At 38.7% G+C, this 14,501-nt stretch overlaps 1 protein-coding gene across 4 annotated transcripts in view; it reads right to left on the bottom strand.

Moving 5' to 3' along the window:
* LOC131591610 (zinc finger C3H1 domain-containing protein-like) overlaps positions 1 to 10,151 on the bottom strand; it is a 41,094-nt gene extending 30,943 nt beyond the window's left edge. The window contains exons 1-5 of one of the 4 annotated variants that reach the window (XM_058862466.1): positions 9,507 to 10,151; positions 4,765 to 5,184; positions 1,578 to 1,642; positions 1,120 to 1,318; positions 747 to 973 (exon numbers count right to left, since the gene is read on the bottom strand). In XM_058862466.1, coding sequence (XP_058718449.1) covers positions 747 to 973; positions 1,120 to 1,318; positions 1,578 to 1,642; positions 4,765 to 5,184; positions 9,507 to 10,095 — 1,500 coding nt within the window. In that variant the 5' untranslated portion in view covers positions 10,096 to 10,151. The remainder of the gene's footprint in view (positions 1 to 746; positions 974 to 1,119; positions 1,319 to 1,577; positions 1,643 to 4,764; positions 5,185 to 9,506) is intronic. The other 3 variants (XM_058862468.1, XM_058862469.1, XM_058862470.1) reach the window with 3 other exon arrangements.
* Between the last annotated feature and the right edge of the window lie 4,350 nt (positions 10,152 to 14,501).

Below are 14,501 nucleotides of genomic sequence, written 5' to 3'. Positions count from 1 at the left end.
TTAATGCTGTAGAAACAGTCTTTTTTTTTCTGTAATGTACCAATGTTTTAAGAGACAGACATGAGCTACTCAGGTGCCCTTTGCTAATCTCAATGAGAGAACAAGAACAGCCTACACGGATAGCATGATTACCACTACAGTAACTATTACTCCATCAATTCGACACCATGTAAGGTTAAACAAATTATCTTTTGTCTAGACTTATATTTTGCCTCAACACAATAGATTAAATACTGCATTGAAAAAATACTACAAAGCAGCCAAGCCCTCCAATGACACTTTGAAAGAAGCAAGCCACTAAGGTTGTATACACAACCTTAAACAAACAAAAAAAAACCCACAAGTCTGAAAATGTGAAGAAAACCTTGAAATCTAAAAGAAGAAAGCCAAAGAAGTTTCACTGATGGGTTAGTGTTAAATTACAGGCTGCTCTTTGATCACAATGTTCAATATATCTTTAGGAGAAAAATGCTTTACCATTAACTTGCAACTGTACAACTCATACAAAACTGATTTTTCCAAATCCAAAGGGAATGCTTGTCTAGCATGGGATTAAAACACTAAACACTGAAGTATATTGAGCTTTTCTTTCATTGCTACATTTTGATTATTCTAGGGGTGGGGAAAGTGGGGACAAGAACAGGGGGATTCAGGCAGGATGGTGACACAAAACCAGGTGGGGCAAGACAGAAACAATTCATTAATCCTAAATGTAATACCAGAACATCAAGTAAGAGATCTGTTACCCTGCTCCTTGATCTCCTCTTTCCTCCAACTAGCTTCATGAATCGATTGTACTGCTCTTCTTGATTTGAGAGGTCCCTAATTTTTCTTATTTCTTCTTCTCTCTTTCTTCTTTCCTCCTCTTCTTCTTGTTTCCTCTGGTCCTCCTCTTTCTGCCGCCTATCTAGTTCCTTTTGCTGCTGAATCTTCTTTGATGTCTTTGTCTGTGGCTTCCTCAGAGCTTGCTTGCCTTTCAATAAAAAAAGTATGTGATTAATTCCATGTTACCTAATTGGTTCCACCTAATCCTAGTGACTAAAGGCTCATTGCTCGCATAACTTTTTTTTTTGGCACCCACACCATTGACAGCCATATCAGTAACGTTAAACTTATTACCTGTAGTACTAGGTTTTTTTGTTGAATGTGCTTTTGTACTGGCTTTGACTTTCTGTGTGACACTTTTTGTTTTTGTTAATTTTTCTTTGCTTTCCTTCATCACCTGCTGTTCTTTTTGCTGCCATTTTTTACTAGCAGACTGAAGTGCAAGAAGCCTAAGTTGCAATTCAGACATCTCCTCTTCATCATCAAGCAGCTTCTTGAGAAGAAAACAGAAGAAAGGACAAGATTAAAAGTCAAGAAACATAATTTAACAACTTTTTCTTTATAAGGTCTTTTGGAATCTTTCCCCAATATTTTTACTAAAAGAAAGCTCAAAATCCTACTTTACTGGTAAGTGTCATTTATTTAAAATTGACAGCTCCTATGACCAGAATGTTTCTAGACTGTAATTTGGAAAAAGCCATCAGAGTATTATAATGCAATCATACCTCATCTATGGAGGAATATTTTCTTACCTTTTCAGATGCAACATCCGAACTGCTAAGCTTTCGTGCTGATGTTTGCTCTTTGTCTTCTGCACCTTCCAAGAGAAAAAAATACCATATTTTTCAACAAGCTGTTTCTCAGGAGAGATACATGAAAATGATACATTAATTTTAATCTATACAATCATATTTTATCAGTATCACCAATACACAGTATAAAACAATAGCAGTGGTAGATGCAAGATCATATGAACAAACATTCATATAAATTTGGCATGTCTGATAAAATCATCATGACTCCATAAGGCTAAGGCAAGATTGTCATTTCTTAGTAACTCTGTCTTAAGGTTCACATGTACTTCCTCAAGAAACAGAGAAAAACAGATTTGCAGACATGGGGAAGACTTCTTGTTATCTGTTTTATACTACCATCTCATATCAGCTGCTGTCCTGAGCATCTCATGTTTCACTGGCTGCTATTTTGAGTAACTGGTCATTCTTTTGCAGAATTAAAGGCCCAAAGCCTCAGTAAGAACATACTTGCTCCATTTCAGACCAAAGAAAAACAGAAGTTATCCTATGGAAATTAAAAGAATAGCACATTGTTTTCCTGCTAAACATTTAGATGTTAAAATATTACTTTCTTAACACTTTGCAAAACATAGCCAATTCTCATAATGTGTGTATATATGTATATACACACACATATTAACATACCATATTTTACATATGGTATGCATAATGCTGTACATATTGCAGTATGACATACATTATAGCAAATAATTAGTAATATAATTGGCTGCAAAAAATACTTACACATTTTTATATAACCATACATTTGTATGTTTATATGCATCAGACAAAGGAAGGAAACATTTAGAGAAGCTTGGAGTTCTTTTGCTATATTAGTCTTCAAAGAAAGATTCCATCCCACAATTCAAAATGGTGGAAAATAAATTCAGATTTTGTACAGCTTTAACTCTTCCTAGCATTTTGTAAAAATTATATTCAGAAAGGCACTGTTTAAAGTACACCAAGAAACATAAACATACATAAACAAAAATGAAACTTAAAATGCTGAAGGTCTTCCTCCTTGCATACACATGCATTTTTTAAAAATACACATACAAGAAAGAGTAGTATCTAATACCCATATGAACTACAGAAAAAAATTTTAAAAGTTAGTGTAATATGTGAAGTTCACATACATATTACATATCCAGTTCACAGGATCAAAGTAGGAAGACAGATGGTATAGTAGTTTTTTTTTGACGTAGGCATATGAAGGGACAGTCTATACAAGCACAAATGCTCTTTCAAACCAGAAGGGGACAACATGGACACAACAGGCTAATGCACAACACAGGAAGTAAAGTGGGGAATACTGTCCAGCCTGTCAGAGCAGCTGAACCACAGCAAATTAATTTGAGAGACTGAAAATTCCTGAGTTTTAAGACAAGTTCTTCAACTTTTACAAGGCTGCAGAAACATCCAGTACACCATGTAAAAATAAATAAAATGGGAAAATCATATTTTCCTGATTTCCCAATACATGCAGTGTGTATTGCAGCAGTAAGGAGATTAATAGAATACATACTCAATACACATGAATCTGCAATAACTCCAATGTTAAAACTCCTATGTCAAATCCAATGTTAAGCCTGCCTTATGCTGTCATAAACATTTGTACATAATCTGTCTGCTTTCAGATCATTTATGTATCATAAATTTGATTAACATGCAAAAATTAAATACTATTAATATGCATATTACAGCATCTATTTTTCACTATCATATGAACTTTTATTATCAAATTCAGTGCTTTTACATTTGGAAGGTGAATTTTTGAGGCTATTTTGCTTTTTAAATAGCTGCTTTACTCCTGTCTTGCCACTCCTGTCTCTTCCCACGGATTACTAGTTCTTCTTTATCACCAAAATTTGTTTTCTTCATGTCTGCCAATAAAACCTGTATGACCTCTTAAAGAACACCAAAAAAAATTTATCATTAATGGGAAACACACTAGAATGAGGTGGTTTGACTACTAATTATCAGTTTTCTCTTTTGTTTTCTTTACAAGAGCTGTCTTGTTCTGAAGTTATACATCTATCATTCCGACTTTCAGTGCTCTAGTCCTACCCCTCTTCATATTCCTGCCAATTACTCACCTGCACTCTTATTCAATCCATTAACTAGTTTGTCTCTTCCCACTCAAATTGATAGTTTACACATACTGGCAAATTAGTGAACATCAGATGACAAGAGATAGCCTCAAGCGCCACCCTCAACCACAGCAATCACTTAGTGGAACGACATGAAGCCTTAGGGTAGGAAGCTTAAGTAAGCTGCCTTATTTTGCTGCAGACTTAGAAGTAAGCTCAAATGCTTTTACCACAGGCCAGGTGGACACGATCACTTCTTTTTCCATAACTAGTTAATGCATCTCAGCAATTACCCTCTTTAGTCAGCAGTCCAGAACTATCCTTGACAAGACACTTATTCTACCCTTTGGCTGCATTTCGTCTACAAATCTTTCCCATTTGTGGCCAAATGATTTCTTGACTATTGGTGAATATAAACAATGATCAAGATAATTCTCATTAAAGTATCTTATGGTGTTAATGTGAGCTTGATCCCTGTATGGGACATTAACTTTTAAGAGTTAGACTTGATGATCCTTGTGGGTGCCTTCTAACTCACAATATTCCACAATTCTGATCTTACACTTAAGAAAACACACAAAGATGAAATGCAGAAAAAGGGGTCTCTAAATGTTCTCTTTTCAGCGAAAAAACCCCCACATTTTGCGTCTGCAGAAAAGAACATGACAAAAGCAGAAATAGAAATTTCAGTGAAAAGTCAATGATTTCTGCTGTGAACAGCAATTAAAACCTTCAAGTCTTGCTCCTCTTCCTCATGCTTTCTGCTAAACAACTGGTCTAAGAAAACACATTATTGAAAATACAAATCCAGAGCAAAAACATGCTTCCAAGCATGTTTATGTAATTTACAGAATTACAAAACAAAAGACTCCAGTACATTAAATCTTTAACTTGTAACTTTTAACATTATAGTTACAGTAACATATTCACCAACACTTAATATTAATAATAATTAATTATATATATCAATTATATTATCATATATAATAATAAATAAATAATAGCAAGCAAATAGAACTTTTCAAACTAAAATAATTTTACAGGTATTTCTTTACCTTGGCCAGATTCTGTTACTTCAGATTTTTGTGAGGACTGCTTCATTCCTTCTTTGCTTTTTTTCAATCTGCTCCTCTCAGCTGGAGTAGGCAGTTTTTGTCTAAGAGGTTTCAGTTCAAATGCCTGAAAGCCCATAACCGGATTTTTCTCCTCAGGAGGTGCTTCTTTTATAGTGTCCGTTTTAATACTGTCATTTTCTACAGTTTTTTGGTCCTCTGTGTCCACTGTTTTTTCATCATCTTGCTTCTCATTTTCTTCCCTGTTGCTCAAAGCCAGTCTCTCATCTTTATTAATGTGTTCAAGTTCTAATTGTATCTGCTTATACTTCAAGAGCAGATCCTCAAAACTTTCTTCCACAGAGCTTTCATTTTTAGAAGAGTAGTTCTGCTTTCTAGATGGGGACCTTCCAAAAGTTTTAGCTGAATTACTGGTCAAGAAATTTAAGACAAGAACTTGCATAATCTTAAAACAGTATAAGTATTACCACTGTCAGACCAAATTAAGACAAACATAACTTATGTTCTCATATATTTTACCTCAAGGCTAGTTTGAAAAATATCCTTAAACACAAGCAGCATGCAAAAGCTGTAGCCATTATTACATATTGACAAACATTTTCTCAAACCAACAATTCCAAATATCCTGCTTACACAAGAAGGTCATGAATTGCTGAAAAGTCTCATCTCTTACACCATCCTCCTGGAAACAACAGCTATAATGCTGAGATGGTTTTCTATCATGAAAAGTCAGACTTCCAGAGTTTGTAACTCCAGTACTGACTCCCCATCTCACATTCTGAAAAAGGTTAAATTCTTTCTCACTCATTTTAGTCCTTCATAAAATGCCACATCTAGCCAATACTAAGTCTGGCCATAGCACAATTACACACTGTAGTAAATGAAGTTCAGCAAATGAGGGTAAGGCACAGAAGAATCAATGAACAACTGAAGTGAAAAAAAAATTAACAAAGACTCACAATCAAAACATTCAGAAATGCTTAAGACAACTGGGAATTACTGGTTGCTCAGAAAAGATTGCTTATGAATGTCCAAGGCAAGTAGCGAAAATATTCTTAGGCATCTCTACCCAGAACAAAAGTTGTCACTATTAGAGGTTCAACTCCTCTTACCTTAACCTGACCCTTGAAAATGATCCTGTAAAATAATCGTGCTCAAGGGGAAATATTTCAGGATACCAAGTCAGGTTTTACTCATTTGACTCACAGTATCAACCCCACTGTGGTAACAGCTGACTCACATACCCAATTATGCAGAATGCTTTTTCAACCAAATCATCTCTTAAAGCAATAAGCAGAATAAAACCATAAGCTAAAACAGGTGTCCTCTGAATGCAGACATACTTAATCCAGAGGAAAATGTATTTGTCTTCTGCTCAGAACAAGTACTGACAACTTGGATGTTTTGCTACATTAAGTTCTAACATTAGTATGAAGAATCTCGACATGTATCCTGCAAAAGCTACCTCTGTAATGTTCTGAAATGTTTTGCTATACAGTGCTTTCTCAAGTGTCAGCACAAAAAGCAGAAACTAGCAAAGATAAACTATATAAAACCCCAAAAAACAATCAGTCTATAAATATCCTGAAAAAACTAAAAGCTGTATGCAGTATAACACCAAATTATGCAATAAGTATATTTGCAAAATTCCCTTCCAACATATTTCTGCTTCCAAAGAGCCAGCTATGTTCATAATTTCCTAAGTCACAGGGAATTTTGAAGCTAATTGACTTACCATCGTTTATAAAAGTAAGTCTAACTGCTATTTGCTATGGGAATACTTCAATAGGGAGCTTCTAAAGTCATCTGGAGATGGATAACAAGACAGTTTTGAGATGTTTTCCATTCTCAGGATAATACAATTGTTAGAAGCTCCCACAATGGAGTTAACCAGAAATCCTGTGGTTCACATACATAGAAAATTTTTTGGGGGGGTCTACACACAGAATGCAGACTCCATGAAGTGCTGTGAAAGGCAGGCATTTAAATATTAATATTTATGTAAATATTAAAACAACAACTGTGCTTCAACCAACTCAAGAGAAATTTCATCCAAGAACCAAAAAGAAGAAACTGGGAGTCAGAAATGGAAGAAAAATGCACACTGAGAAGAGCTCAAAATTCAATGGAAACAAAGTCCCATTAGATTCAAATTCCACAATTCTCTGTACAAGAATTCCTGGAGAATTACTATATAATGTATTAACATTGCCAAGAATTGAAAGAGAAAAGACTATTAAAAGCTAACACCCCCAAAAAAGTAACAAGGAATCTTTAAATGTTCCACCTTGTCCTTTACTCCACTTACATATATATTCCTGTAAAACCTGGTGCAAAGTTTTTTGATCCTAAATCAAGGAAACAATCTGTGTCTTACCAGATTGACATGGTTTACCCCCGGTTAGCAACTTACTATCCCATACTCTCACTCCTCCCTCCCTTCCATGGTGGGATGGAGAAAGAACCTGGAAAAAGGTAATGTGGGTTGACAAAGTGGGTTGGAAAAAAAAAAAAACAGTTAAATAATGTAAATCAAATAAAATAGTAAAAATAACGAAAACGGAGATAACAAAAAGAGAGAATGGAATAATGCCCAAGAAAGGAGGGTGATACACAATACAATTGCTCACTACCCTCACCTGGACTGAGATGCCCAGCCCCGAGCAGCAATCAGTGGCTCTCAGCCAACTCCCCACAGTTTATACACTGGGCACGACATTCTGTGCTATGCAACACCACTTTGGCTAAGTTTGGGTCTCAGTTTTGCACACTGACAGCTTCTTGTGCACCTCCTCAGCGGCAGAGCATGGGATGCTGCAAGTCCATGACTTAGTGTAGGCACTTCTCAGCAACAACTAAAACACCAGTGTGTTATCAACATTACTCTAATACTGAATCCAAAACACAGCACCGTACCAGCTACTAAGAAGAAGCCAAAACCAGGACTCCAGACACTTAAAACATTTTATTTTCCAAGAGGAATTTCAAATTCAAGGCCACAAGCTTCCTTGTACCAGTTGATATGAAAGTCTCCTCTGAAGTCACATGCCAATGAACTACACCAGTACTCCATTAATGTTAGCAACACAGAGGTACATTAGTAGTTATGAATTCTCTAATATTGGCTGTGTTAGGTGGCAAGGATATGAAAAGCTCTGACAGTAACTCATAGTGAGGGAAAATCATGGACCTTAACTACATGATCCACAAACAACTGAATATTCACTTATTAAAAAGAAAGAGTAATAGAACATTCTCCATCCACCACAGTTCAACAGATGAGTGAATCTTAAGTGCCAGGAATAAAAACATCCTCATTTTCTATTTTTTGTTTGAAAATGGAATTATTAATTTCTGAATACTCTTTTAATTAAAAGGAAGGAGACTCCGCATAAGCCTCACTAAGAAACATTGCAAGGTCTGTTTAGGACAATCTCTACATTTGCCCTGCAAATTACACCTTACACAGAAAGTAACCACTTTCAGGTACTCAGAGCAGCACTGCAAAGAGACCTGAAAACTATTTTCAGCATTAGAATTATCTTACTATGAAACCTTGGGCAAATCACATCTTCATTTGCTGCCTTCTTAAGATAAAACCTTTGAATGAAGGGCTCCAATTAAGTCTTCAATAATGCTTTAACTTTACCACGAGACCAAATAAAAGCACCTCTATTGCTAATTTACATCCGTCCACATTTAAACAAATAAAAATATTAATTATGTAAATAATAATCTTGTATATAAAACAAGATCCAAGAAACCAACCTGCACAGTCTAGCAAAAATACATCCTTTGACTGTTGATACGAAGGACAACACAACACTGCAAATTCCGGAGAACAGGATTTAACCACTATCTCTCTTGCTCAGTGTCTTTTTAATCATCTACATTTTCAGTTAGGCAACAATGCAATTACATCCATTAACCAGGCTGCCCCAAGCTACACTCAGCATCTGTTCTTTACGTTACTTTCTATGGCAAACAAGAAAAATGAGGGAAGCTTTTCCCACCACTTGCACAATTCCTGCTCCTAAAAGGATGAAATATCAGAACTCTAGTAATAAGTGACCTAAATAAATCTTAAGAGCAATCAATGGAGAACATCCTACAAGAAATGGTGTGTATGGCTTTCATCTGAACGCCCATATAAACTACATTTTTGTGTGCAGATCCACTCCAGCTTAGCTAAAACTGACTAAAGCTAAACCTACGTGTAATAGCCTCTGAAGGGATGAAAGCGAAAATGAAAAAAATAGTAGCTCCTTCATTGCCCAATACAGTAAAGCTTAGGGTTTTAGCTTCACAATTGTGACGCTAATTATACATATTAAAACTGCCGCACCAAAGACTGACCCCACTTCACAATATTCGCACTTGGGGCTACAAAAGCAGCCGCTCAGAATCCGACCGACAAAAGCTTCCTTTCAGGCTATGCTTTTCCTTTTTCCCTACACACGACAGATCGGCCAAGCCGCAAGCCAGGTCATGGCAGTAATCCGACTTCCCAGCTGCCTCTCCTTAAGCAGGGCCGGCTGCCCCGGCCAAGCCCCAGGATTAGCTTGGGAGCCTCCTTCTCGGTTACCGTTGCGTGAATCCTACTGCCACAGCGGGAGGGAAACGCGTCCCTTCCCAGGGCTTTCGGCCACGTAGCGCGGAACCGCCACACCCAGGCCCTCAGCAGCAGCACGGGCCCCCCACCCCCGCTCACGTTTTAAGGATACATTTTCGAGGAGAGGGCTCCCTCCAGCCCTGACTGCTACTGAACCCGCTGCCGCCTCCCCCTCCGGGCGGCCTCCCCGGAGGATTGCCAGGCCGGTCGCTGCAGCCTCGGCTCCGGCCCCAGCGCCCACCGCCCCGGTAGGGCCGGCCTCGGAAGCGGAACCGGTCCAGGGCGTTGTGGCTGCGCTCCCAGAAGGAGAGCCGGGGACCCGCATCGGAGTGCGAGCCCGGCGGCATCCGCGGCGCCGGCGGGTGGGAGCGGAACGAGTCCTTAGGCCGGTAGCCGCCGTGGCCGTGCACGTGTCCCGTGTCGGGCGGGGGCTGGTGCCGCGAGCGCGGGAAGGGCCGCCCGGGGGAGGACACGGAGCCGCTCCCGTGGAGGCCGGGGGGCGGCCGGCGCCTCGAGTACGGCCTGCTACTGCTGCTGCTGCTACTGCCGCTACCGAGGCCGCCGGCAGGCTCGGAGCCGCCGCCATAAGGCCCAAAGCCGTTGTTGTCATCGTCGCTGATCTCGCCATCCTCCAGCTCCCCTTCCTCCTTCGGGGAGAGCCCGCTAGGGTCGGGCGCGGCCGCCGCCTCCGCGGCCGCCATGGGCCCACGACAACGGTCTCGGCGCGCCCTGCACCCTCTCAGCCAGGCCGCGCGGACTCTCGCGAGACCACGCCCCGTCCCTCCCGCCCGGGAGGAGATAGAGCCTCGATGCGTAAGAAAAGCAGAGGGGCGGGGCAGCGCCCCTATTTTGGCATCTTGGGTAATGTAGTTCCCCGCTCGGGGAGAGGCCATGCAAAGCACAGCGGGGGGAAGCCAGCCCCTCAGCCTATGGCGGGGCGGCGGGCGGCGGCGGGCGCCAATGGGCGCGCGGCCCTCCATGTTGGTAGAGGAGGCGAGGGAGGAGGTCTCCATCTTATCGAAGGGCACGGAGCTATATGGGTAGGGAGGGGTGGCATGGCGGTGGGCTGCGCTGCACTGCCCTGCTGTCCGCCGCGGGACGATCAGTGGCAGCTCCCTTTAGCGCCGTCCAGGCTGCGGGGGCTTGGGCCTCCTGGGTGCTTATTGTGGGTGCTGACTACCATTCCTCTGTTGGTGGGGCCCGTGCCCCGCTGCTCTCTCCAAATAGTGCGTAGGCTGCTAAAGAAGGGAAGGCAGCGGGTGTTCAGGCATTAACCCCCAGACACATCTTGGTAGCTAAACTAATGTTAAAATCTTTTAGAAGGAGGTTTCTGCAAAGCTCTCCAGACTTGTAATTGCCTAGAAGTTCAGATTGGCCCTAATGCCTTCACTGATACAAGTGACAGGTGAACATCAGAGAACGTAAGACAACTATATAAACACCTTCAGTCATTTGTTTTATTTTCATATCTCCAAGTAGCATTCTGTTGTTACCTAGTTAGTTGTTAAGGGATGCAACATCCTACCAAGACTGCTGACTGGACAGCAGTGATGACTTGTGCAGAAGAAAACTCATTTTAGATAAAACCTTTCTAAGTCAGATTGGTGTCTCCTGTAAAACTCACAAACCCTGACTTTTAAAACTGAGAAACCTGAGTTCTCTCAATTCTTTTCAATTATGCATGCGAATTGTCTGCAGATTTGCCACAATTTTCAAATTTGGAGAAAGATGGCTGTATCTTCATGCTTTTTCTAAGAGTGATTTACTAAGATGTTTTGTTGGGTATTTGTTAGTGAGTTGTCGCACTGTATTAGGAGCGGTGATATTGATGACACAGACTCTCAAGCTTAGTTGCAAAGAGAATGTGTTTTATTCTTCCAGATCCTATTTCATAGGCAGTTCCAAAAGGGTCTGGAGGGCTAAAACTTTCATTGTCCATCAAACCAACACACCACCGTCATCGGACAATTAGGAACAACACCCCTCGACTTTTTCTTGCAAGTAAACAACAAGGAGACAAACAGCACCTGCAAAGATTGTTTTCCTTCTCTAAGGACTGTTTGAGTTCCTCCTCACAATTTCTCAGGGCACACTGTCTCAGGCCAATGAGAGGAGGTTATGTGACTTAGTTTCACAGAGACGCTGTGCTATCTGCCTGATCTCTCACATTCAGCATCCACACTGAGTAATGTGCTATGAAATTACAAGCACCAAAATAAAACTCAGTATCACATTACTATTTCTTTTCCCTTGCCTTCCTCTCTAGACTTCATTTTAATCCAACAAGAATAGAGTGGATAATGGATATGCTTTGTAAAGTCCAAAATGTTGTGCCAAACTTACTTTTCTTTGCTCAAAACACTTTTCACTCTTTTTTTTGATACAGGACAAGCTATATGACTCAAAATAGATGCCATTGCAGTAACTTCATACAAAACAGGATAGAATAATGGAAGGTTTATATCATATCCTAAATTTCTCAATTTTTTTTCTGTTTAAAACAGTGCATGCATTCTTTAAAGATGTTTACAGGGAAGCAAGTTAAAGGTTTGTTTTTTTCACTCTCCCTCCCCAACCCACATATACATCATTCTACTTTAGTGTGTTATGTATGTCAGTACTTGTGTTCAAATTGTTGGTATCTCTAGGAATCAAGCTTACATTATTTTACATATCCCACAGTACTAAAAACATGCAAATATGACATAGGATATACTGAAAACTTTCCCAAGTAGCAGCTGGAGGTCAAGCAGGTTCCTTAAACATTGATGGGTGCATATGTCCATGTCTGAAATCTAGTCCACTATAGTTACAAAGCAGTTTCAGTACTACTACATTAAGCTGCAGAAATCTCCCTCCCTGCACACATCCTTACTTGGGCATCCCAGAGCTTTGCATATATCTGATTCCAGTTGCCTTTGTACAGTTACCTTTTTTTCTAAGTGTTTACATACACCAGTAGGAAATTAGTATCAGTATCTTTTAGATAGGCAAGAAAAACATAGAACTGTAAGGTATTGGGAAAACATCAACTCTTTATGGGAAATTACCCTGATGTGTGTATACCCACTCTATTGATTGTTTATTGTATGTTTACTTACTGTTCATCCAACAAGTGTGCTGAATTTATTAAAAAATGCTATATTATCTGTATTATAAATTTCTGTCTAAGAGAAAACTTAACCATCTGTACTTAACCATCTGTAAAAGAATACCTTGAGAATTTTCCAGTGGTTTTGTATAGCCTATGGTATCATATGTCCCTTCTTTCATTTCAGTCATCTGATATTCCTAGCTTTTTGCTATCATCTAAGGTTATCATACGAGTAATTTTAGATTTCCAGAAAGAAGCAGATTCACCACAGTTAACAAATAGAGAAATCGATAATGTTAAATTATTTTCTGTAAAGGGAATAAAAAGGCATGTGTTAAAAGAATACGTTTTTCTGATGGTTTTGCTACCTACACATTTGAACAAAGGCCATAAACATTTGAAAACTGCAAGGGAGCTGCCATTCAAATAGAAAACATGAAGAAACTTCCTTGCTTAAGACATGAGTAATAGATAAAGAATTTTTTGTGAGGTCTCATTGCAATGTGTGAACTTAAGAGAAAAAATAAATTTTATTTTAGCTGCATTTGACTTCATGCCTCTGAAATAGATTATATTGCTGCTGGAGAAAAAAAGAAATTGTATTTAATAATAAACAATTTCAGTTGCTATAAATGCATATCACATTATTGGCTTTTCGCAAGTATAATGAATGTTATATGCATAAGATTAGAAAATTTTGTTGTATTAATATAGTTTCCTTTATTTCTGTTATTGATGAAACTTAGAAATAGTGGTATAATACATGTATGTTAAGCTATGGCATAGTATTAAAACAAAAACTACTTTTGTTTGTATAACCCAAAGACTGAAAAAGATAGCTAGAGACCCCCTGCATTCTTAGACTATCTTATCCAGATGAAGACCGCCGTGACCAGAGTTCTGGGGGAGAAATTTATTGCATTTCTGTTATCAGGGAATGTAAATCTTGGTGGTGCCAAGAAGATTGATCTATTGGGAAGGGGGCAAGAAAAAACTAAACAGAAGAACACCAAAAATCCTAAGAAGAATGTCTGAATATGTATGAGAATTTATAGATATGTATAGGGTTCTGTTTTTAAAGGACAATCCTTTGTTAGTAAGGTGTGCTCTCTTGGCTGAATGCATAGACACACAGCCATATCTGTATACTTTATTTTTATCTCCTAATTGTCTTTTTATTAAAATTTTAAATTCTATAAAAAAAATATGTGAACCTCATTTTTCACACAGCAAAGGACAAATAGAATCATTTTAAATACAGAAGACCATATGTTTTAGTACAGGAGCACTGAATTTGACTTATTTCAAAGTTTGAGACAGGAAATTAGTAATATGTTTACCATATAAATTAAATTCAATGATAAAAGGTAAAGTAAATTTTGTTTTTACAGAAGCACAGTCTGAATTATAAGGACTTCGCCAGATTTCAGAATATTAAAGACATTCAGTATTTTTTGGTGCTATAACATTTGGCTTAGGCTAAAATTATTTTTGCTTTTCTTGCTTTCCAAGTTTCAGTTACTATCACAGGTTCAGGGTGGAATCCCTGGTTGTTGAGGTAACAAAGATAAATGTATTCTTTGCATTTCCTCCAGAGTTTTGTGTTTTTTCCTAAGTTCTGCCTGTGCCAGCTGACCCAATGTCCAGTTAATCCATAATTTGACACTGTTGCACAATTTCACAGAATTTTGTTGTTCTGTTTCTTAACTTATTTCTTCTGGATTTTTTTGTTTGGTTTTTTTTTGTTGTTTTGGGGTTTTTTTTAAACAGAAAGCTGTGTGAAATCTTCCAGAGAAGAAATCAGTTTCTATCCAAGCAGGAGCATCCAACTTCAAAATAAACACTGAGTGTAGGTAAGTTCTTACTGAACATAGTCTAACACAGTGTCTTGAACACACTGCCTTCACAATACATATGAAAGTAAAAAGAAGTAAAAAGTAGAGGAGACCATAAGTTTGAAAAAAGAACAAAGAATCACACTCAAATAGCAGCCAGAGCTGCATAATGATAGAA

Source organism: Poecile atricapillus, chromosome W (assembly GCF_030490865.1).
Source record: "Poecile atricapillus isolate bPoeAtr1 chromosome W, bPoeAtr1.hap1, whole genome shotgun sequence".
Classification (NCBI taxonomy): domain Eukaryota; kingdom Metazoa; phylum Chordata; class Aves; order Passeriformes; family Paridae; genus Poecile; species Poecile atricapillus.
This window is presented reverse-complemented; position numbering and strand designations above follow the sequence as displayed.